The following is a 22,208-nucleotide window of genomic DNA, read 5'->3' as shown; positions in this document are numbered from 1 at the left end:
GGGGAGCACCTCGCGCCCATCCCAGCTGCCCGGGGTGTCCCCTCCATACCCACGGGAGCAATGCGGGGTCACTCGTTGTTTTGGGGACAGCAGGTGCCTCCTGCTCATGCCCTTTGTTGTGGGCATGGAGAAACACAGCTAGGGGACTCGATGGCTCCATCCCGGTTTGGGGTCTGCTCCGGGGTCGCTCTGCACCGGAGCTTTGCCTGCCCGTGATGGGGTTGGAGGTGGCACCGGTGCATGGGGAGGGCTGGGTGAGGGTGCCGGGGCAAGGGCGAGCACCCCGCTCTGCCTGGCACCCCAGAACAGCTCTTCTCTCGCTCGGAGCCTCTCCACCGGCTGCTGAGCCCCCGGCACCGCGTCTTGGCCCCCGCGTGCCCAGGAAGGCAAAACCTCGGTGGCCTGGCAGGCTGTTATAGCTCGGTGGCTGCTGTTGAAAGGTGCCGTCAGAGCCAATTCCCTGATCGCTTCCCCTCTTCCTTGGGGCGGTGGGATGAGCACGATGCCGCGTTGGTGTGGCCTTGCCACAAGCAAGCTCCGGCGCGAAGCCCGGGGAGCCACGCTCACTGCCGGCAGCGCGCACGCAGGGGGTGGTCGCCAGGGCCGGCGCGATTACCGGCACAGCCCCGTTTATCTCGGGCGGGGGATGTGAAGGTTTTCAGGGCGCTGCTCCGTTTGAGCACCTCAGTGTGCTCGGGGCTGCTCCTCCAGCTCTCCTTTTCCAGGGAAAAGCAAAAAAGGGAGACGAGAGGGAAACGGCTGCCCAAAGCGGCTTCGTAGAGCAAACAGGTCCCCACCCAGCCCGGCCGCCTGCGTGCCAGAGCGGGAGAAAGTCAAACAACGGCCCCCGCCCTGGGAGTACAGCACCGTTCGGCGGGTGGGTGCCCAGGTTTTTGGGGCGACTTGCCCAAGGGATCGGGTCCTTCTGGTCCTGGCTGGGAGGAGGGGGACGGGATGGGGATGAAGATGGGGATGGGGATGAAGATGAGGATGGGGATGTCCATCCCGCCGCGTGCCCAGGGATGGCTCTGCAGCCCTGCCCTGCCGTGTGTCCGGCTTACAGCTGTGGGAGCGGGGCCCGATAGAGTCGGGATGAGCAGAGGATGCACCACGACCCCACAGCATCCTGGAGCCCTTGGGGACGAGACCCCCGTCCCCTCCCCAGAAAGCCCCCGCGGCCAGCGCTGAGTGATGAGCTGGAGCCATGCAAGCTGTTACCGCTTCCCTTTTGTGCCGGGAGCAGCGTGAGGCTGGATTTAGGGCTGAGCTGCTAAAGCTCTTCTTTTAATCCAGAGCAAATCAAGGAGAGGTTTGGAAGCCGGCACCATCTCTCAGGGAAACTGGGCAGCAGGGGCAGCTCGGTGGCGTGGGCACCCCTTCTCCCTCCTCATCCCCACTGTTGTGGTACTGAAACCTCTCGGGGACGTGGGTTCCAGCGTCCAAACCTGTGCCCTCTCCCCAGGACCCCTTGGGCTCGGGCTGACGTGGGTGCTGTTCAGGCAGTCACAGTCCCTCTGTGCATTTTTCCAAGCTTCTTGGGCTTTGCAAGGGTGAAAGGATGGGCAGAGCTTCGTCGTGGTGCAGGTGATGCAAAGCCGCGGGAACCATACTTCTGGGGGCATTAAAATCCCCAGCAACTGCGTTAAACCCATCCCCACCGGTACCTCTGTGCTGAAGGGGCTGCGGGACGTGGCTGTTAATGATGTTTAATTATCGCCCCGGGAGCAGAGCTGGGCCGAGCAGCGCGCAGCCGAGCGGAATTGGCACGGCAGAGCTGCGGGACGGCAGCGTGCCGGCCTGGGCGCTCGGCCCCAGCGTCCCTCCCACGCCGAGCAGCCGCTCTGCCCGGAGGAACCCGGCGGTGCCTTTTCCCCTTCACTCTTTTAAACCTTTCCCCCCCCCCCCAGCTGGGATTTAGAGCAAACAGGGACCCCCTTTCCCTGGCCGCTGTCCCCATTCCCCGTTGGGGGCTGCCTGGTTTCCTTAGGGCTGGGTCAGGCTTTGCACGCTCCTTTTATATTGCAAACTCCGTTGCAAAAACTGCTACTTTTTCTGCTTTTAAATCACCAGTTTGGGCTGGGTTTTTTGGTTTTTCTTGCATTCTTGTAAAAAGCAATGCCCAGAGGCAGGCAAGGAGCTCGGCGGTGCCCCGGCCATGCCCATCGCCAGCCTCTCCCCTGGCAGGGGCTTCCTCTTCCCAACACCTTGGGATGGCTCTTGGGGAGGTTTCTCCTCGGATGGGGCCGTTCCCTGGTGTTGCCAAGGAAATTCAGCAGGCTCGTCCTCTTCTCGGCGGCCTTCAGGACTCCCCGTGTACCAGAGACAAATGGGGACGGGCTGATTTTGGGTAGTTTTTCTTGCAAGAGGGTAAAAGGAAGGTTCTCATCTGGGGATTGGCAGCAGTGGCCAAGAGCCAGGTGTCGCGGTGCTGGGCTTGGTCCCTGGCCCCGGAGAGCCGGCTTTGGGTGCCGTTGCTGCTGGGGCACCCTCGGGTGAAAGCAGCAGGTGATATTTCCCTAAACCTGTGTGGTTTAGGCATCCCGCAGCCCTTGATGCCCACATAGATGCCTCGGAGCCCCTCCGGCATGCCCCGCTGCCTCCTGCAAGGCTGCTCAGCCTCGACTGCTGACGGAACCGCGGCCAACCCCGCGTGCAACTCAGGGGAAGACCCTAAAAGCGTGTGGTGGTTGGGAGACCTGCTCGCTCCCCGGGCTCCTTCTCCCCGCTGGCTGCTGCGGCTGGTCCTCCCAACATCAGGACATCCTCCACGGCTGACCCCGAGCCCGCATTCATCCGGGGGCTCGCAGGGTGCCGTGGGTCTCTTTGGAGGTTTTTTCCCCGCTAACAGGCTTAGTTCCTCCCTTTGTGCCTGGCCGCTGGGCGGGAAGGCAGGAACCGGTGCCGGGATGAGCCTCTCCCCTTCTCCTCTCCTCCTCTCCCGGCAGGTTTGGAGCCGGCGCTGAGCGGAGGGATGGGCAGCGCCAGCCCGGGGCTGAGCCCTCTGCCCCCCAGCCGCCTCGCCCGGCCGGACGCCGCCCTGCTGCCCCCTCCTCGGGACCCCGACCCCCGGAGCTGGGGCTGCTCCGACAGCCCGAGCCCCCCCGCCACCCCTGAGCAACCCCTGCCCGCTTTCTGCCTGCACTACTTCGACATGCTCTACTCGGAGGACATCGCCTGGGCCACCAAGGGCACGGGGGAACCGTCCCCAAGCGGCGCCCAGGGGGGACGGGGGGAGGCACAGAAGGAGCCGGAGCAATGTCCCATCATCGACAGCCAGGGCTTGGGGCTGGGGGCCGAGGGGGACCTGCAGGCCAGCCTGCACCTGGAGGAGCACTCGCTGGAGCAGGTGCAGAGCATGGTGGTGGGCGAAGTGCTGAAGGACATCGAGACGGCCTGCAAGCTCCTCAACATCGCCGCAGGTGGGTGCCCCCCCAGCCCTACCCGGGGGTCTGTCCCACCGCGGGATGCAGCGAGGGAGGGACATGCCGGTGCGGGGACTGCAGCTTGGGGGGGGTTGCAACCAGATTCTGGGGTTTGGGGGAGCGCAGCTGCTGCCTGGCTCCTCCGGGCATCGCTCCCGCGCAGAGCTGTTCGCTAACCCAGCAAAACACCCCCCTGCCCTCACTGGCTTGGAGTTGAGCTGAGGTGGGGGTCGGCAGAGCTTTTCGCAGAGCCCCGCGCTGGGTGTGGGGTGTCAGCATGACCCAGCCGGTGCCACAGAGCCAGGGAGGTGCAGGAACACGGCGACCCGATGCTGAGCCCGTCCCCTCCCCGGAGCCGGGGGTCCCTTCCCCTCCCTGGGCACCGTTAGTGAGCTGCGAGCTGCCTTGCGCGCAAAGAGCCAACAGCGGGACTTTCACAGAATCCCAGAATCCCACCATGGCAGGGGTTGGCAGGGACCTCTGTGGGTCACCCAGCCCAACCCCCTGCCCAAGCAGGGTCACCCAGAGCAGGCTGCACAGCACCGCGGCCAGGCGGGGCTGGAATATCTCCAGAGAAGGAGACTCCACAGCCTCCCTGGGCAGCCTGGGCCAGGGCTCCGTCACCCTCCGAGGGAAGAAGTTCTTCCTCATCTTCAGCTGGAGCTTCCTCTGCTTCAGTTTGTGCCCGTTGCCCCTTGTCCTGTCGCTGGGCACCACTGGAAAGAGTCTGGCCCCGTCCTCCTGACACCCACCCTGCAGATATTCAGAGGCATTTCTAAGGTCCCCTCTCAGCCTTCTCTTCTCCAGGCTGAACAAGCCCAGCTCCCTCAGCCTTTCCTCGTAGGAGAGATGCTCCAGTCCCCTCATCATCCTCGTAGCCCTCCGCTGGACTCTCTCCAGTAGCTCCTCATCTTTCTTGAACTGGGGAGCCCAGAACTGGACACAGCACTGCAGATGGGGCCTCACTAGGGCAGTGTAGAGGGGAAGGAGAACCTCCCTCGACCTGCTGGCCACACTCCTCTTGATGCACCCCAGGATCCCATGAGCTTTCTTGGCAGCCAGGGCACGCTGCTGGCTCAGTTATCCTTTCGTTATCCTTTTCTCTGTCCTGTTTTTCCCTGGGACATCAGGAGTGGGCGGATGAGCATGTGGGGTTGGGGACAGCTTGGGGACCGCCTGGAGCCAGCTGGCGTTACCGGAGCTGGGCGTGGGGTTGGGTGCGAGGGGAGCAGGACGGCCCAGGACCGGGGGTGTCACTGCCGTGGGCCATCGCCGGGATGTTCTCCTCAGGGCATCGCCGCCACGACACGAGCAGTGTTGGAGGTGCATAGGTTGACAGCTGCTCCCTTGAAGCGTTTGGTGCCACCTGGGATGGCGCGGGGAGCAAGTGGGGCTCCAAAAGCCTGGATGAAGCATCCTGAAGTGAAGGAGGTGGCAAGGCGGCGGTCCTGTCCCCGGGGTGCCAGGGCAAGCTGGGAGCGGGGTGCTCCCATCCTGGTGGGTGATGCTGTAGCGGGGCAGGAGGGGATGCTCTCCCGGGGCTGCTGTGGGGTGAGCTGAGTTTCCCCGGGCTCTGCCGCGCTCACCCTCTGCCCGCAGACCCCGCGGACTGGAGCCCCGGCAACGTGCAGAAGTGGATCCTGTGGACGGAGCACCAGTACCGGCTGCCGCAGATCGGGAAGTCTTTCCAGGAGCTGTCAGGAAAGGACCTGTGTGCCATGTCCGAGGAGCAGTTCTGCCAGCGCTCGCCCGCCTGCGGCGACATCCTGCACGCCCACCTCGATGTCTGGAAGTCTGGTAGGTGCCGGGGACCGGGAGGGAGCTGGGGAGGGTGGGTGACGCTGTGCAGCAGGAGGTGCCCCTCTGACCACCCGCTCCTCCCTTCCAGCCGCCTGGATGAAGGAAAAAGCCGCCCCGGGAGACGTGAGATACTGCGGTGAGTTCCGCACGGGCTCAGCTCCACTGCGCTTGCCTCTGCCTCAGACAGGTCCGGGGTATCTGAGAGTTCACTCCCTGCTTAATTGCAATTATCTGGCGCGCTGGAGTGGCTGCTGCAGCAGCATCCATGTGGTTGCCCTCCCACTGCCCTGGAGCAGCCCCTGGGCTGTCTGCAAGGGGTAGCAAAGGGCCAAATGGCCATGAGACCCTTGCCGGCCCCGGCCCGCACCCCGTGCACCCCTGCGGGGCTGTGCAGGGGCAGGACCGAGCGGTTTTCCTGGCTCTGAGATGGGGAGGAGGAAGCGGTGCTGCCAGACCCGGTGCCCGGACTGTCTCCAGAGAGCGCCGGCATCGAGCTGGGATTTCCCAGCCGAGGACTCGTGCGGGTCCCTGGGGTGGTGCAAAGCAGCGAGGTCCCTCTCCCCGCCGTCTCACCCGTCCCTTCCCGCGGCAGGAGGTGATGCCAGCTGGGCGGACAGCGAGGTGGACTCATCCTGCGCCGGCCAACCCATCCACCTCTGGCAGTTCCTCAAAGAGCTGCTGCTGAAACCCCACAACTACGGGCGCTTCATCCGCTGGCTCAACAAGGAGAAAGGTGGGATGGGGGGGGGGGTGTGCTCCGGCAGCCCCGGGGCGGGTGCTGGGGGGCAGGCGAGGCTGTAACCCCCCCCCGTGCCCCGCTCCTCTGCCAGGCATCTTCAAGATCGAGGACTCGGCGCAAGTGGCCCGTCTGTGGGGCATCCGGAAGAACCGCCCGGCCATGAACTACGACAAGCTGAGCCGCTCCATCCGGCAGTATTACAAGAAAGGCATCATCCGGAAACCCGACATCTCCCAGCGCCTCGTCTACCAGTTCGTCCACCCGGTCTGAGCGGCGGCGGCGGGACAGGCTGAGCCCTGGGGAACGCGGGACCTTCGCTGCCTCCCTCTGCCTCCCAGCCGCAGAAACCAGCTTCCAGCACTAAGGACCGCGGTTGGGGTGCCGAGAGGCTCACCCCCCCCCCCAGGACCTGCTGACAAGGGACCGTGGGACCCCCCTCGCCCCCCAGCCTCAGAGGGGAGGGATGAGCCCCCAGCTGAGGGACCACCACCCACCCCGGTGCGGGGCATGGAGCCGGCAGAGCCCTCGTCTCCCGGGAGCGCTCCCGGGGGAGGGTGGGCACAGAGTTTGGGGCTGGCGGCGGAGATGTGGGGTTGGTCGGGGTGAGATAAAGGCAGATGAATCTGTGGCTGTCACGGGGCTCCCCACAACCTTGGTGCCCTTCAGGGGGGATCAAAGGTGGGAGAGCGGCTGGAGTCACGCAGAGGAGGAGCTGGGGGTCGCAGGAGTCCTGCCCCCAGGGCTCTTACCACCCTGGCACGTGGTTCTCTCACCCTGCAGCCCTGGGGCATCGTCAGAACACAGGGGCCAAAGGCACGTCCCAGCAGGAGACCTCAGCATCCCCATGGAATCGTGCCCCAGGGCTGCTTTGTGGGGGACATGGCACCGTCGGGGTCACGCTCCCCTCCAGCCAGATCCTGTCCCCATGCCACCACCGGCCCAGCTGTGGGACTGGCTGCCCGGGGTGCCCATCAGGAGGGACCCCGCGCACTGGGTGCACCCCACCAAGCAGCTCCTGGCCCTCAGCCCTGTTCGGTGGCGGCGGGCTCTGCCCTGTACATCTCAACCCTCAGCTGCAAAGAAAGGGGCTGCCTGAATTTCGGGGGAGGGGGGATGGCAGCTTGGCTCGTCCCTCCCTCCTCTCCTCCCTCCCAGGTGCTGGCTGCTGGTGGCTTCGCCCCGGCCATTGTTTGGGGAGGACAAAGCGCGGGCATGAGCAGGGACAATGGCACCCGCGGGGACAATGGCACCCGCAGGGACAATGGCACCCACAGCTGCCGTTGGCTGGGCCCATGCTGACCTGACCCGTGCAAGCACAGCCTGGCACCGGCAGCACCACGGCACCCAGGGATGCTGCCGGCCGTGGGAACTGGGTGCACGGTGACTGTGCCCTGGGGACCATGGGCATCCCCTCGGGACGGGCGCATCCCCCCTGCGCTTTCTGCTCCGGGGCGTGCTCGGCTTCTCCCCTCCACAGGGATTTGGGGCTGAAAATGGGTGTTTTGCAAAGGGAGCAGCTGTAAAATGGGGGGGCCGTGCATGCTGGGGCATCCCTGCAGGCATAAGGGGTCCCTCAAGCTGGGTCCCCCATCCTTGGACATGGGGACACCCAGAGCCCCCCGAAACCCCCAGGTCCTTGGCCCTGGCACAGGGCTCTTCCCTTGATTTGGATTTTATTTGGATTGCCCGATTGCTGAGTTTGGGAAAAGGGAGATGGCGGCTTTGCCGTTTCCCTCTGGACGGTAAATCTGAAATGCAACCCGCCGAGCCCAGAGTGGGATGGAAAACCGGGGACTGGTTAAACTGCACATTTCATGAGAGTCTAAGTTACCTGGCAATGTTGATCTTTTATATTGTAATTTTTTTATTTGTTTATTTGCTTTTTGGTTTTGGCTGGCGGCAAGTTGTGGTTTAGGTTCAAATGACGAGGGTAGACAGGCAGCCTGGGTACCCACGGGATGCTTAGCGGGAGCTTAAAAGAAAAAACCACCTGGTTGTTGGTCTTTTGTTTTTAACTTAAAATAGCTGCCTGTGACGGTTCCTGCCTGTTTATTTTTGTTCTGCCTGTTTTGTACTGTTTACACGGCAGAGGAGAGGACGCGCTCCGGCCAGCCTGGCGAGCATCCTGGCTGGAGGGATAGAGCGTGGCTGGAGAGAGGAGCAGGAGAAGGAGGAAAAACTGCCTTGGCCTCTGGAAAAGGGGGAAAAAAAATAGAAATGGGAAAAAAAATAATTGCAAAATGTGTCTTGTGACTTCCCGTGTGAGACTGATGTCTCAGCCGCTGTGGGGAGCACCGGGAGGATGGGCTGGGGGTGCTGGTGCCCCAAATCTCGCATCCCTCTCGCGGGTCCTTTGGTGGGGTGGGCGAAGGTGCGGGGGGTTTGCACATCCCTGCAGCGAAGGTGGGCAAGAAGGGGGTTAAATGGCGAGGAAAGCTGCTGCCGGCGGGGCCACAGTGTCCCCAGGGACGCGGGGACCTGACCCAGCAGTCACCCACTGCGCTGAGACAGGCAGCCAGCGCCGTGTGGCTCACAGCCGGGCTTTCCCCCAAACCTCTTGCAGCTCCAGCCCTTAAATAGGGGGAAATAAATCCCTTTTCTCCACCCTCACCCCAGCAAGAGCCCCCCACACCCTGGCAGGTCCTGCTCCCTCCACCACTGCCCTGTCCTGCGGCTGCCCCGGCTCTTGGGGAGGGGAGAGGGGTGGGTGACCTCCAGCTTGGTTTTCCCAAGGTGTTGAGGCTCGTAGCCAGCCCTGAAGGCTCTGTCCCCTCGGCCAGCATCCACTCACCATGCGGGGGGTCTCCTGTCTCCCCCCACCCAGGGCAGGAGGGAGCGCTGGGTCAGGGGCTGCTGCTTCTGCTGATGCCAGGAATGGCCCCCAAAACTGCTTTGTCTTGAATCCCCCCCGTGGGCTTCGCAAGGCTTTGCCTGGAGCATTGGCATGGGGGTCCCCAAAGGCAGTGGCTGCTCCCCCCCTCCCACAGCCCCCTTTTCCCCCCCAGTAATGCATCCGAGCCCCCCCATCCCACCGCACCCCAAACCCTCAGGGTTGGGGCATCCCTACCTGGGGGTGCAGCGGCTGCGACTGTGGCTCCCCGGGGTGCGGGGGGCTCGAGCGCCCGCCCCAGGCAGGGGCGTCCGTAACCCCCACAGCCGCCTCCACGGGGGGCGAGACCGGCGCACGGAGCCAAACGAGGACCCAGACCCGGAGGACACTTACAGAGCTCGGTTATTTTCTCTTGCTGCTTTTTGCTGTTGTATCCACGGTAATACAATCACGAGATATAGATATATATATTATATATATACTTCTTAAATTACACAATCAATGTACAAAAAACCGGGGTGCATTGCTGAGACAGGTGGTTGGTTGGGTTTTTTGACTTTTTTTTGTGGGTTTTTTTCCCATTTGCATACCTGGCAGGGGACACGGGGCCGGGCGGCTCTTGCCCAGCACATGGTGCATCTCCTGCCTCCGCAAGAACACTCGATCCCTGGGGCCAAAAAACTCAGGAACCCATGGAGGGGGCAGGAGAGGAGCGGGAGGAGCGTGCAGGAAGATGATGGCGTTGATGCTGCTGAGGGTGACGGTATGGAAAAAAAAAATGCAAGATGATGTCTAGGGAAGAGCTCAGGAGGGTAAATGTGCCCGGGGCAGAGGGGTTGGGGTGACCATGCTGGGTGACGGTGCTCGTGGGTGCTGAGGGGGTCCCATCCATGCTGTGGTGGTTGCAGAGCCCAAGAGCAGGAGGCGTAGAGCCCCTTGGGGAAAAGCAAACGGCAAAGCCTGCGGCCATTGCCCTGCTTTGGCGCGTCTTGCTTTCGGCCATCTTCGCCAGGCAGCTGCTGGGCTGGGGTCTGCTGCCTGCACCGAGCCCTCCTCATCCTCCGGCTGGCTGCAGCTCCTGCCAGCACCGTGCAAGGCTGGACGTTGCTTATCCCCCATCCTTGCCCTTCTGTCAGGAAGAGGGTGGATGGGGATCGTCCCCAGCAGCATCCAAGCCAGTCCCCGTTATCCCAGCCTGGGCGTGAAGGTGCTTCCAGCGGCACTGGGCCGCAGCGGGTCCTTCTCCAAAGAGCATTTTAGGGCCATCTCGCCCTGGATCTGGGTAACTGTCCTTGTGAAGGGTGATGCTGCTCCCTGCAGCAGACGTGGGGCATTGGCTCGAGAGCTTCCACCCACTCCAGGGACGTGGGCAGCCCAGACGCGAGGAGGAGGAGGAGGAAGCTGAGGAGATGCCACCAACCTCCATGGCACGGCTGGTCCCACCTCACCTGGGCATCTCCATCTGCCACCAGACCTGCCCATGAGCAGGGACCTGCCCGCAGCTGGGGCCAGGGGGCTGAGAGGTGGGAGGGGACGTTCGTTACTTGCTTTGGGGAGGGAGGATGAACCGCGGAGAAGGACATGGAAACACCAAAAATATGGAGCCAAACTCCATCCCCTCCCATTTTTTTGGGGGTGAATTTGATTGGTCCCAGGAGCTTCAGCGCCGTGCATTTTGGAACAGTTCCAGCCAATCAGAAGGCGGCTCATGATTTCAGTATCTTTAAAAACCAACCAATCAGGAGCTCTCACTGGTTGGGCTTTAAGATCTTGAGGTATCGGCTTTTCGCTTGGAAAAAAATCAACTAACGTAGACGAACAGACAACGTCATCTTTCGCTTCACGTTATCTTAGAAGAAGAAGAAAGCGACTATGCAAAATACTCTTCGGAGACAACTCTTAAAAAAATAAAAGCTTGGTCGGAAAATATGTCTGAATCTCTAACTGTGGAGTGAAGGACCAGACGGCAAAATGGCTGGTTGGCTGGTGGAGAGATGGAGACAACGGAGGGTGGATTTATCTGCTGACGGCAACGAGGAGCACACCACAAGACTTAGATTGCCTCCACGTAGTTGGCGGGGTAGAGACCTAGCTGCCCGTTGTCCAAGCGCCCTTTGCACCATCCTTGCTCGTCTTCTTCACCGAGTTTGGTTAGTTCATCACCTGGAGAGGAAGGTGGAAAGGAGACAGCTCGTTGTAGGTGTTGGAGCTTCTTCTGTCCCCTCATTTCTCCCCTGGATGAAGCTGCTGGGGATTTCTGAGACTGAGCCTGAGCACACAGGTTTGTTGAGTAAAAAGGCAAGAGGTGACCCATGAGACCTCATGCATCCCATCCCACTACCTGTCCGGTCCCACCTGGATTTGGGCTCAACTTGTGCCTTCCCCTTTCTGCTAGTTCAACATTTTAAAGGGTTGGGTTAACCCAGAAAATATTTGAGGGGTTTTATACCAAACAGCAGAGCAGTGTGGGAACTGCAGCTCCAGCAGCTGAGCCCCGGTTGACCTGGCAATGATGATGGACCATACCTGCTTTGAAGCTGAGCTCGTCCTGCTCCTGCCCGTCATAGTCGTACAGAGCCCGCACCCGCACGCCCTTCCCTGACGACTCCTCGTCGAAGGGGTTGGTGCCGCCGTTGGCCTCGCTGGTGTTGAAGGAGTTGCTGCCTTCATCGTCGGACCACTCCGCACTGTAGGTCTGCCCACGGTCATGGCTGCTAATGCTGGGGTGGGAAAGGAGATGGAGGGGCCGTCAGAGCAGGTGGGGGGACGGTGGGGTGGGCGGGCACCATGTGCCACCAACATCAGGGAGGATACTGCAGCTTTCCCAAGGTTACAGGGGAGCAGGAGCTGCAGGGAGCAGGACCCCCATCTAATGGCACATCCAGCAAGACATGGAGGGAGGACTGAGAAGAGTGGTGGCTGTCTCTGAGGACATCCCATGTCCTCTTGGGTGTTCCCACAGAACTGGCAATATTTACACAGGCAAATGCCATGCCTTTCCCATGGCATCTCCCCTCCCCGCTGGCCCTCACCTTCCACGCTCGCCCGCTGGTGCCCCCGTCTCGCCCATGCTGCTGGTGTTGGTCAGGGTCACCCCCTCGCCCTTCTTCTGCTTCTCCTTCCGTGTTATCGTGTGCGTCAGGTCCGGGTTCCACTCCTGCAAGTACAAAGCAACTGGTCCCTGAGCACCCAGCCACCCCACAGGGCTGCCAGCACTCCAGCTGGGGTGCCCAGCCTCACCTCAAACTGGGGCCAGTTCATGGGCATCCCGGGGCCACTGGAGCTGCGGAACCACCGGAGATCCTCCTGTGCGTCCGAGAGGCGGATGGTCTGCTCCAGCTCCCGGTAGACGTTAGCGTAGCTGCAGGGAGAGGCATGGGTTGGGGTGCTGCGGGTGGGAGTGGACGCCGGTGGGGTGGGATGGGGACATGCCCAGGTTGCGTCACCTCCTACGAGGTACTGGGGGGCACCAGGCTCTGGCACAGCCCTCCTGCCACTCTGGTACCTCTTGGTGACCATCGCGTTGGCCAGAACCCCTCTCCCTTGTATCGCAGGGAAGGGGTTGGCCTGGAAGCACCTGGTCCCTCCAGGGCTTGGTTTGCCTTCTAGGCAGTACAAGGAGACCTTGTGTGGGCACTTTCTGCCTGGCCCACGAGGGAGGAACCTACCTGCTGCTCTCAGCCAGGTTCAAGTGCCTCTTGATGTCCAGCAGCACTTCCTTGAGGAAGTTGAGCCTCTTCTCCTCGAACTGCTGGCACTGCTCAAAGACCTGCTCCATGCTCTCGATGTACTGCGGGGTGCACTTGTTCAGCTCATCCAGCACCTTCTCGTACTTCTCCTGAGTCTGCAAAGGTGCAGGAGGGTAACTTGGTTATAGCATGAGCACCTCAGAGGCCCTTTCTGGGTGCTGAGAGGGTCTGGCTTGAGGGCCACCACGCTGGGGAGCCCAGATTAAGCCAAGAGCCTCTGTGGGGTGAAAGCAGTCTGGTTGCTGGAGAGCTTTTGCCCCAGTAAGAGGGGTAAGTCTCTGACCCGGTCATGCTTCCCTGAGCACTGCCTGCAAGTCCTCACCCTTCTACAGCAGCGTAGGGATGGGAAAATGGGAATGAAATGGGCAAAGGGTGGTGGCCATTTCCACTGGTTTTCCTCACCCAACGCCTCATGAGCCCAGAGCAGGGTGGTGGCTCGCACCTTTTGCACATCTTGCTTGCACTTTTCCACTTTGTCCTGGAGCTTCTTCTGCTGCTCTGGGGTGTTGGACTGCTCTGCCTTGCTGTTGGCTTCCCGGGTCATCGCCAGCTTCTCCTCCTTGCAGGCCAGGTGGTAGGCTTTCTTGGCTGTCTCCAGCTGTGGGGAGGAGAGAGAAGGGACATCAGAGCAGCAGTCACAGCCCCCCGCCCATCCCTCTGCCTGTAGGCATGTGTCACCCTGCCCTCCCAGCCTGGACGGAGCACTTGGAGCTGGAAGATGGTGTGGTGCCTCAGGACATGCTGCGCTTCTCCTCTCACCTCCTTGAGCTTCTTGGCCCAGGGCTTCTGGGCTTTCCGGAAGCCGTCCTCAGCCTCCTTGGCCTCCTTGAAGCCTCCCATGATCTGCTTGTGGTAGGCATCCTTCTGCCAGTTCTTGACCTTCTCGAAGTCATCATTCAGCAGGCTGTTCTTCACATCCTGGTGCAGCTCGCTCACCTTGTCCGCCTCCGTCATGATGGCACCCCACGCCCTCTCCAGGCTGCCGTACTGGGGACCTGGGCGACAGAGAGGACAGCTAATTGTCACTCCACAGCCCTTACCCTCTCCACCTCTACCAGGTGAAGCTGTGACGGCGCAGAGGGACCCACGGGACCCAGGACTCATGGGAAGCCATGGTACCTTTCTCGATGAGCTGCCTCCACCGCTTGGACCAGTCGGTGAGCTGCTGGGCGTAGGACTTCTCGATCTTGGCCCGCTCATGCACACAGTTCATGAGGTCATTGCAGAGCCGGTGCCCGTCGTCAATTCGCTTCACCGTGCGCTTGTAGTTCCCCACCTGGGACGGGGACAGGGACAGGCAGGCATGGGAGCTGTGGCTGGGCTGCCTGGCTCAGCCCCAGTTGGCCCAGGGTGGGGACAGGGGGAGCATTGGGCACTTTGGGAGTGCAGGGATGGAGCTTTTGCTTTGGGACTCCTCAAACCCAGCTCCTTTTGGTCCCCTCCATCACTCGGCACCCCTCGGGGACAGCCGAGGTTGAGACCTCCAGCTGGGACACCTGAGCTACCACGGCAGGGATGCCTGCGGGCAGGGCTTGCTGTGGGAGGGGATGGCAGCCTGGGGGCCACCTTGGGATGCAGTGAGAGCTGTCGGGCCCCCCCAGGAGGAGAGGGCGGCCAGGACTCACCTCCCAGAAGCTGTCGGTTGTTTCCTCTGCAGCCGCTGCCGACTCGTCGTAGGACCCCGACATGGCTCCCGGCGCTGCCTCGGGCGTCAGTGCGGGCGCTGGGTGGCTCTCGGGCAAGCACCAGCCTCATGCACTGAGAGGAGAAGAGGGGGGATTCATGGCGGGGGGCGAGCAGGGGACCCCCATCCCGCCTGCCTGCAGCACCATGGGACAAACATCCAGCTTGGGACAAGGATGGGGACGGTGCCCGTTCCAGCTGGGGACACACAGACCCCTCTCGTGCCCCCACCACCCCAAGGTGCCATTGAAGCCCCCCCAAAGCCAGCTGAGCTGGGAGGGAGAACAGCGGGGAGCAGCACGGTGGGGAGCTCACCGGCTGGTGGCCTGGCTCAGCACCGCGTGTCCCCGGGGAGCCGTGGCGTGGGGCGAGAGGCCGTGGCAGGGCTGCGGGGGGGTTGGGAGGGGGGGGATGCGCCACCCGAAGAAATTCTCGTCCCAATATTCCACCCTAATCCGTCCTGATCTTCAGAAAACGGCATCCCCGGAGCGTCACGTGGCCCCGCTGCATGGCTTAACCCTTTGCCGCTTTGCCAAGAGCTGCGGCTGGGGATGGGGGCTGGTGGGTGGCATCACGTGGGGACAGAGGGGGGGACCACGGTGGCCATGAGCATCCTCATCCTCCCCATCCTGCCCTGGCTCCCCTCAGTGCTCCCGCGGGGAAGTGCTGGGCCTGTCCCTCACAGCATGGGGACAAAGTGGCCATGAACTGCCCCAGTTTCTTCCTGCCCTGTCCCCAAAGGGCTGCGGGAGTGGGATGTGGCCATGGTGCCCCTGCACCATCCCTTCTCCTGGGGAGGTGGAGCAGGCGGCGGGAGATCTGGCTGCCCTCATCCCACCCTGCACCTGGGAGAGGGCGATGGGGTGGGAGGGCAGGGCTGGGGGGTCCTGCTGCCCCGGTGCCCAGGCATTGGGAACAGTCGGTGAGTGCCTGCACGCTCCAGCTGTGTGCACAGCTGGCCCCGAGGAGCCTGTGAGCCGGGGCAGGACGGCAGCAGGGCACGGCCCCGGGAGGACAGGGGGGCCGAAACGGTTACTGGAGCTCAGCGCAGGGCTCGCTGTGCTGGAACTAACAGGGCCTGGCAGGGATTTAGTGATATAACCAGGGAGGCACCAATCCCCGCCGCCCTCCCAGTCGGTTAAAAATAAACGCGTGACCGTCCCTCGCTCCGCCGCCGAGACGCAGATGGATGGGGGACCGCGGCAGCACACAGCGCAGCCAGCACTGTCCCCCCGCCGCAGGCAGCATACGGCGCCCACGCCTGCCTGGCACCCACGGCACAACCGCTGCCATCCCCACCCGTGACAGCACCAGACCCGAATACCCACGGGCTGCAGAGCGCCCGGTGGCACAGCCCCCAGGGACCCCGCAGCGTGCCACAGGTGGCTGTCCCCACCGCAAGCCCCGGGCATGGTGCCGGGGTCTGCGCTTGTGCCTCGGGGCTCCGGCTCTTCATTCTGCTGCAGAGGCCAAGGGCATCCTTGGGGTGCCAGCCTCAGCGCTGCCCAAGATCAGAGCAGGGACCCCGGGGAGGGGGGCACCCACGGGCACACGAGCCAGCCCCACCGCCCCCACCACGCCGCCAGCAGCTGAGGCCGCGGGGCACTGCGGGACGTGGCTGCCGCAGCTCCCGCTCCTCGCCGTTCCCTGGTCTGAGCCGCAGCCCGGGGGTTATTTTTGGCTCTGCATCACTTCCCAGCTAACACCGCTGCCTCGTTGCCACTCTCCTGCCATGCACCCCCCCCTCACACGACCATCCTCACACGCCCACGCGTGTGCCCCCCGCCCCAGCCGCCAGCGCAGCCCATCGCTTCGCATCAAGGTGGCCGGCGGTGATGCCCGGTGCCCGCGGTGCTGGCGGCCGAGCCGTGGCGTGGCGACCTGCCAGCCCCAGCCACGCGCTGCTGCTCAGGCACCCTGGGCCAAGGCGACTTCGCTTCGCCCCCGTCCCCAGCCCCACGTTTCCACGAAGCCGCAGAGCGCTTGGCATCGCGTGACGGTGAAGTTTGTCCCAGCTCCTGCCCCCGCGTGCCCTTGGGTTGCTCCCGCAGCAGCCGCCCCCCGTGCATCTCTCTCCCCATCAGCCCGCTCGGCGCTGAGCACTGCCGCAGCTTGTCTCACCTGCCGGGCAGCTGCTGTCACCACCGGCATTGCATGGGGGGTCTCTGCCCTCCATGGGGGCCGGGGACGCGGCCGCCGACCCTCCGCAGGCAGGAGGCTGCTGCAATGCAGAGGGCTGGCGCTGCCGACGCTGCGGGCACGGGCAGATGCCCGTTCTCCCAAGCCAGCCCGCAGCCCCTCGCCCGCAGCGCCCTGTGCCCACGCAGGCAGGGACACCCCGGCTTTGCTGTCCCCCACCTCTGGCAGAAAAGCCCGGGCACGCGGGGCACAGAGGGGCTGCGGAGCTTCAGGCCAGCGCTGCTCCAGCATCCGTGCCGGCTGCCTGCATCCCTCCCGCAGCTCCCCAGGGCCCGGGAAGGGCGAGAGGGACGAGCTGGGTCCCCCGGCGGGGGCCAGACAGGCCCCTCGCTCTCCCCACTCTCTTTGCCTTTGCTGTAACACTGCCATTAAACATGCAAACCCCGGTGTGGCGGCCTCGGGGTGCGCTGTCGGGTGGGGGTGCCCCCATCCCGAGCTCCGGGGTCCCTGGCAAGGTGCTGGGTGCCAGCGCCAGCCCCGGAGAGGCTGTGTCCGGGTGGCAGGTTGCTCTGCCTCCGGGTCTTTTGGCTGCCCAGGCCCCAGCACCTCTGCTGCAGGCGATGGGGACTGCTCAGCAGGGCCAGGAGGGGCTGCGGAGCATCCCGGCGCGGGTCCTCCGGCTGCAGAGAGCCCTTTGCCATGGCGGGATGGTGGCCAAGGCACGGCAAGGAGAGGACTGGAGCTCAGGGCAAGCTGGTGTCCCTGTCCCCATCCCTGTCCCCATCCTGCCCAGAGGCAGAAGGTTCTCCAGCGGCAACGAATTCTTGGTGAAGGCATCCAGGGAAGGGGAAAGCCATGCTGGCAGCTGGAATCGGAGCAAATGGGGAGGTCCCCGACACCAATCCCGAGCACAAACCGACGCAACGCACGGCATTTCCCCGGTGCAAACCCCTCCTGCAACCGCAGCGTCCCGACACGGAGCCGCAGCCCAGCCCCGCTGGTGCCGCCCGAGCCGAGGGCACTGGGAGCCCTCGTTTGCCGGAGCGCGTGAGCTGGGGACAGGTCGGTAATTTGCTGCACGCTGTTGCCTTGCAGTCACCCGGGGGCTCTCGGGCAGCAGAGCTGAAGCTCAGCTATTGGAAAAGACCCAACGGTCTGAGCCAGTTTTGTTGCAATTAAGCGCCAGGATGGACCCGGGCTGTCAAATCAAACCATGCACGGGGCTGCAATGTGAAATAGTCGCTGTGTGTTGGCTCCTTTCGTAAGCGCCCGAGGCCGAGGAGGAGCGCGGGGGGTTAGGGGGAGGGAGTCGGGCTGGGGTTCAGGTTTTTGGCCGTGGGGAAGGTCATTTGCTCTCCCTGATCTCGGCGAGGGGTGGGCTGAGGCTCTGTCGGGGGGTGCAGCACCAAATGCCACCGCGACATGCCACTGCTGTCGCCACATGAAAAACTCTCGCGGCAAAGACAAACGGGCTAGAAATGGCTGAGGAATCCCAGGGCAGCTCCATGAGCAGAGCCCGACCGTCCGCAAACCCTCCGCGGAGCCCGGCAGCAGCGTCGCCCACCGCGCCGCGCCGGCTCCAAGGCTGCCGTGCCGCTCCACCGACCTCAGCACCACATCCAGCGTGGGCACTGGTGGCAAAGTCTGGGGGGCTGAGATGCCCTGGCATGATGGCAGCTCCTCGGGCAAAGCCGGCGATGCCGGCGCGCTTTGCAGGAGGCTGGTTTGCTGCTCGGCTTGGACCCAGCCGGGGGGCTGCAGGTCTCCCACCGGCACACGGCTGATCCGGGCAATCCGTGGCGCCGGGGCAGGGAAATGCTCCATGGGGCTGGCGAGGGTGGCAGCCTGGGGAGCGAGGGGGGTGCAGAGGGGTTTGGCTGCAGCGTGGCTGAACCGTTCCCCCCCTCTCCGGAGCCGACGCGGACCCTGCGAGGAAACGGTTAAGCGGGCGCTGCTGATTCACGCTGGCAACGGCTCTGCACCAGGCGCTGGGCGAGGAGGCAGGAGCGGAGCTGGGGCTCTCAACACGCGTCCTCCCCGCTCGCTCCCGAACGGAGCCCAAGGCCAGGCGGGAGGTGAGCCTGGGCCCTTCCCCAGCCGCCGGCTCCACGCCAGCGGGCTGCCAACAGCTTGTGCCGGGGCCCCATCCTGCACCCCCTGGGCTGCACCAGTAGAGTTGGGATGCTGGGGGCAAAGAGCCGGACTGTGGCCGGATGGGAGGGGCCGGGTGTTCCCTGGACGCCGGGGGCTGCTCTGAGGGACTTGGGCCAGGGCAGCGCCGCGGGGCTGGCTTGGACCCGGTGCAGGCGGTCGCTGGAGCAGTGCACGAGGTGGCTGCCAGGACAGCAGGTCCCTGGGGGTGGCATGCGGGTGACGGTGGGGAACTTCTTCTGGGAGCCACTTCTCCAATGGATTTTTTGCAGGATGCGCCTGCGACAGCCGCCTTGATCCCATTAAAGTCGTCTGCATCAAGCGGGGGGCTCTGAGGATTGCGGGGGGCCGGCTGCAACAGGGACTCGCTGGACCCGGCCAGGCCAGGGCTTGGAGGCTCCCCAAAACCGCAGCGTTTGCAGAGGAGGTTCAGTGATCCGGGGCCGTTACTGGGAGCCACGTGTCCCACGCGCAGACCTCGCTGGCCAGGGCGGGGGCCACGCGCCGTGGGTGCCGCCGGCTTGCAGCAGCCGGGGGAGACGCGTTTTGCTCCGAGCCCTGGCGGCAAACGGCTTCGCATTCTGCGTGCGCTCTGCAGCAGCCTCCGCCTTCCCCCTGTGCTCCCCGAAGTCGCCCTGCTCGGCGCGCAGGACACCCAGCCATGTCCGCCGGGGATTTTCCAAGCCTGATGCAAAGATTTCTGGCAATACCCGTGGCCTTCGCAAGCGTTTCTCTCCGGGGGAGCTTGCGGCCCAGCTTGGGTCCGGCGGACGTGCCCGGAACGCGGACAGGCACCACGGCGGGCGCGGGAGCAGGATGGGCAACCCCACGCATGTGCCGGGGCCTGGGGATGGGAGACGGGGCTGAGCCCCCCAGCTCAGGGGGTTTCCATTTGCCCCCAGCCCCGCGGCTTTCCTCGGCCGGCCGCCGGAGCTTGCCGCTGTAAACAAGGATGCTCGAGCGGGGATTTTTGTGGTCCCAGGAGCTGGGTTCAGGCAGAAATCCAAAATATGAATTTTGCAATTAAACGGAGGAGTAGCGAATGATGGCGGTGGAGGATACGGCGGTGCCGTCGCCTGCTCCCGCAGCGGGGAGGGGAGCGGGGAACCCAGTGTCACGCGCTGGCACCAGGGGGGTCCCGTCCCCGGTACCTTGGCAGGACGGACACAGGGTTGGCGGTGACGGGAGGTGAACGGGGCTGCCGGGAGCAGGGCGATGCGGGGGGACAGCGTGATTTGAGCTGTCTGGGGTGGGGGAAGGAGACTTGGTGCCGGAGGGGGCTCAGCGAGGGGGTGGGAAAGCAGGGGGACGGGGGGGGAGAGCAAGGGGGAAGCTGGGGTGACAACAGCCAAAGGAGGGGCTCCAGTGACGGGGTGAGGCACGCACTTGGGCAGGTGAACAGCAACGACATGGAGAGTGCAAGTCCCCCCGCGCCATTTGCAGCTGGGGAAACTGAGGCACAAAGCCGGGAGTGCAGCAGCGTCGCAGAGGGGGGGTTCCTTGCCCCCGCACCCCCTCGGACACACAGTGGGAGGTACGGTCATGTCCACCCCAACCTCCCTGGCTTGCGGAAGGGATCAGGGGACACCATGTCCTGCCGCGGGGGTGCAAACCCACGCCGTACTGCCTGCTCCTCGCACAGCATCCCCCCCACCAGCCTCCCCTCACCCCCGCAATGGCCCCAGGCATCCCCTCCCCCCCCCCCCCCCCCCATCCCCACCCGCGCAAAGGCCACCCGCAGCCCCATCCCCACGGGGGACCCCGCGCATCAGCCGCCCCTTCCCACGCTGCCCACGGCAAAGCCCCGCTGGCACTTACCTGGGCCGGGCGGGGGGGTGGGTCGGGGTGGGGGGGCCCGGGGGGCTGCGCGGGCACGGCGGGACGGGCGCGCTGCCCTGCGCTCCGCTCCGCTCCAGCCGGGCAGCGGCGGCGCGCACGGCAGCGGGAGCGCGCCCTGCCTGCAGCCGCCCGTTGCCGTGGCAACCGGGGGATGGAGGAGCCGCTGCCTGCAAAGGTTGCGAAAATCATCCCGGGGGGGGGGGGTGTGTGGGGGGAGAGTGGATGGACACCCCACCGCCACCGCCGCCTTGGCCTGCTGCCCCCGGGTGCTGCGTCCCTGCCAGCCCCCGCAGCCCCCCGCTGCTGTCCCCCACCACAGCCACGCTGAGACCCTCGCCCAGGGCAGGGTCCCCAGGCACCCACCAGACAGGGCTGCCCCGCTAAGGGGGTGCTGTGGCCTGGGGCACGGCGATGGGGCAGGTGGTGGGGTGCCAACGGGCTCCTTCCCCCTTAGGCTGTGCTGCTGGGAGGGTCTTTGGGGAGCGGGGTGAGGATACTCCGGGGTTCCTTTTCCTGCTGCTCCTTGGGGTCCTCGTCCCTCCTGGACGGGATGGGGCAGAGCAACGTGCCCCCTCTTCTCCTCCCTCAGGCCCTCTGCCACATCCACGGGCCCCGGGAAGGGGCTGCAGGGAGGGTTTTAGGGCTGAGACGCCGCTTTTGCAGAAACAAACACCCCAAATTGCCTTTGGAGCAGCAGCCGGTGCCGCCTCCTTGCCAAATGTGCCAGCTGGGAACAGGCCGGCGTGAGAAACAGAAACAATCCTTCCCACCCTGGCTGGGGAATGCGGGGCTGGGGAAGGGGGTGACAGGGGCTGCACCCCACTAAGCCTTCTTGGAGGCTGGGGAGCCAGGCAGCTCCCTCCCCACTGCCATCTGCCTCCTCCTGAGCCCTGAGGCTTGTGCCTGGGGTCACCGGGGCTTCTCGCAGCGTCCCAGGGGGAGCAGGAGGCTGGAGCCCTCCTGCCCCACGACCGGGGCTGTCGGGGAGCCAAGAGGGTTGGGGTCAGCGATGGGCTCTCCCCCTCTCAGCTGCCCGAATGCCCCGCGCCTGCATTTCCCCCAGCTCGCAGGCGATGTCAGGGAAATTAAAAGCCAGCAGGAGACGAGCGCTCCCAGCCAAGTAACTGAAGATGCCCGCAGAAGCTGCAGTAACGAGGCTGCCAGGCTGCTGCCGCCGAGATCAAGTTGCCCGGAGAATGCGACCCGGTCCCAGGAGGCTCTGCCGGCCTCCAACGCCGGCTCAGCTTTCCCCTAACGAGCGCCTTCGTCTGCTTAATGAAGCTCGGTGGGGCTCTCCATCCTGCCTGCCTTCCGGCTCCTTCCAGCTTCGTGCCATCCGAGTGTGTCTTCCCACCTCACGGCCGGACGGAAAGGCCCCCGAAATATTTCGTGCCCGGCTGCAGCTGGCAGCAGCATGCGAGACCCGAGCGATCAGATGCTCCCCGGTCCCAACACGGGAGCGGGGATGGACTGTGGTTCCTGTGGGTGCTGGGGGATCTTTGCCCGTGCCAGGGGATCTTTGCCCATTGGCGTTTCAGGGCGAGGAACTGGAGGATGCCGGTTAACCGGGCATCATCCTCGTCAGCAATGAGTTGGCAGTTCTCAGCGCAGGGTTGCTGCAGGCCTGGCTGTCCCAGCTGCCTTCTGCCCTGGCAGCATCCGTGATGCCGAGGAGCAAATGGCATTAAGCATTGGGTGACAAACACTCTCCAGGAGGTTGACAAGGGGGGACCTCAATGACTTGGGGGGAGTTTCCCAGTGCTGACAGCCCATTGCCACCAGCTTTGTGGCAGACGTGGTCCAAGCAGGTAGCACTGACCCACGTCTCCTTCCCCAGCAGCTCGGGCTGCTCAGGA

The 22,208-nt window shown here is 64.3% G+C and overlaps 2 protein-coding genes across 4 annotated transcripts; one reads left to right on the top strand and one right to left on the bottom strand.

The window, feature by feature from the left end:
• The first annotated feature begins 2,971 nt into the window (after window positions 1-2,971).
• Window positions 2,972-6,231, top strand: SPDEF (SAM pointed domain containing ETS transcription factor). Its single transcript, XM_075443171.1, has 5 exons — window positions 2,972-3,419; window positions 5,022-5,219; window positions 5,311-5,358; window positions 5,815-5,955; window positions 6,053-6,231. The coding sequence occupies exons 1-5, from the start codon at window positions 2,972-2,974 to the stop codon at window positions 6,229-6,231; spliced, it is 1,014 nt and encodes a 337-aa protein (XP_075299286.1).
• A 2,944-nt stretch (window positions 6,232-9,175) lies between these two features.
• Window positions 9,176-20,898, bottom strand: PACSIN1 (protein kinase C and casein kinase substrate in neurons 1). Of its 3 annotated transcripts, none has more exons than XM_075443094.1 (10): window positions 20,716-20,898; window positions 14,166-14,298; window positions 13,660-13,816; window positions 13,300-13,535; window positions 12,983-13,138; window positions 12,460-12,635; window positions 12,032-12,152; window positions 11,824-11,948; window positions 11,318-11,511; window positions 9,176-10,954 (listed from the first exon to the last, which is right to left on the bottom strand). In XM_075443094.1, the coding sequence occupies exons 2-10, from the start codon at window positions 14,226-14,228 to the stop codon at window positions 10,845-10,847; spliced, it is 1,338 nt and encodes a 445-aa protein (XP_075299209.1). In that variant the 5' UTR covers window positions 14,229-14,298; window positions 20,716-20,898; the 3' UTR covers window positions 9,176-10,844. The 3 variants fall into 3 exon arrangements, with proteins under 3 accessions (XP_075299209.1, XP_075299206.1, XP_075299208.1); XM_075443091.1 differs by lacking the exon at window positions 20,716-20,898 and adding an exon at window positions 20,332-20,423; XM_075443093.1 differs by lacking the exon at window positions 20,716-20,898 and adding an exon at window positions 14,539-14,621.
• Window positions 20,899-22,208: the final 1,310 nt, after the last annotated feature.

Source organism: Opisthocomus hoazin, chromosome 25, assembly GCF_030867145.1.
Source record: "Opisthocomus hoazin isolate bOpiHoa1 chromosome 25, bOpiHoa1.hap1, whole genome shotgun sequence".
Lineage (NCBI taxonomy): Eukaryota > Metazoa > Chordata > Aves > Opisthocomiformes > Opisthocomidae > Opisthocomus > Opisthocomus hoazin.
This window is presented reverse-complemented; position numbering and strand designations above follow the sequence as displayed.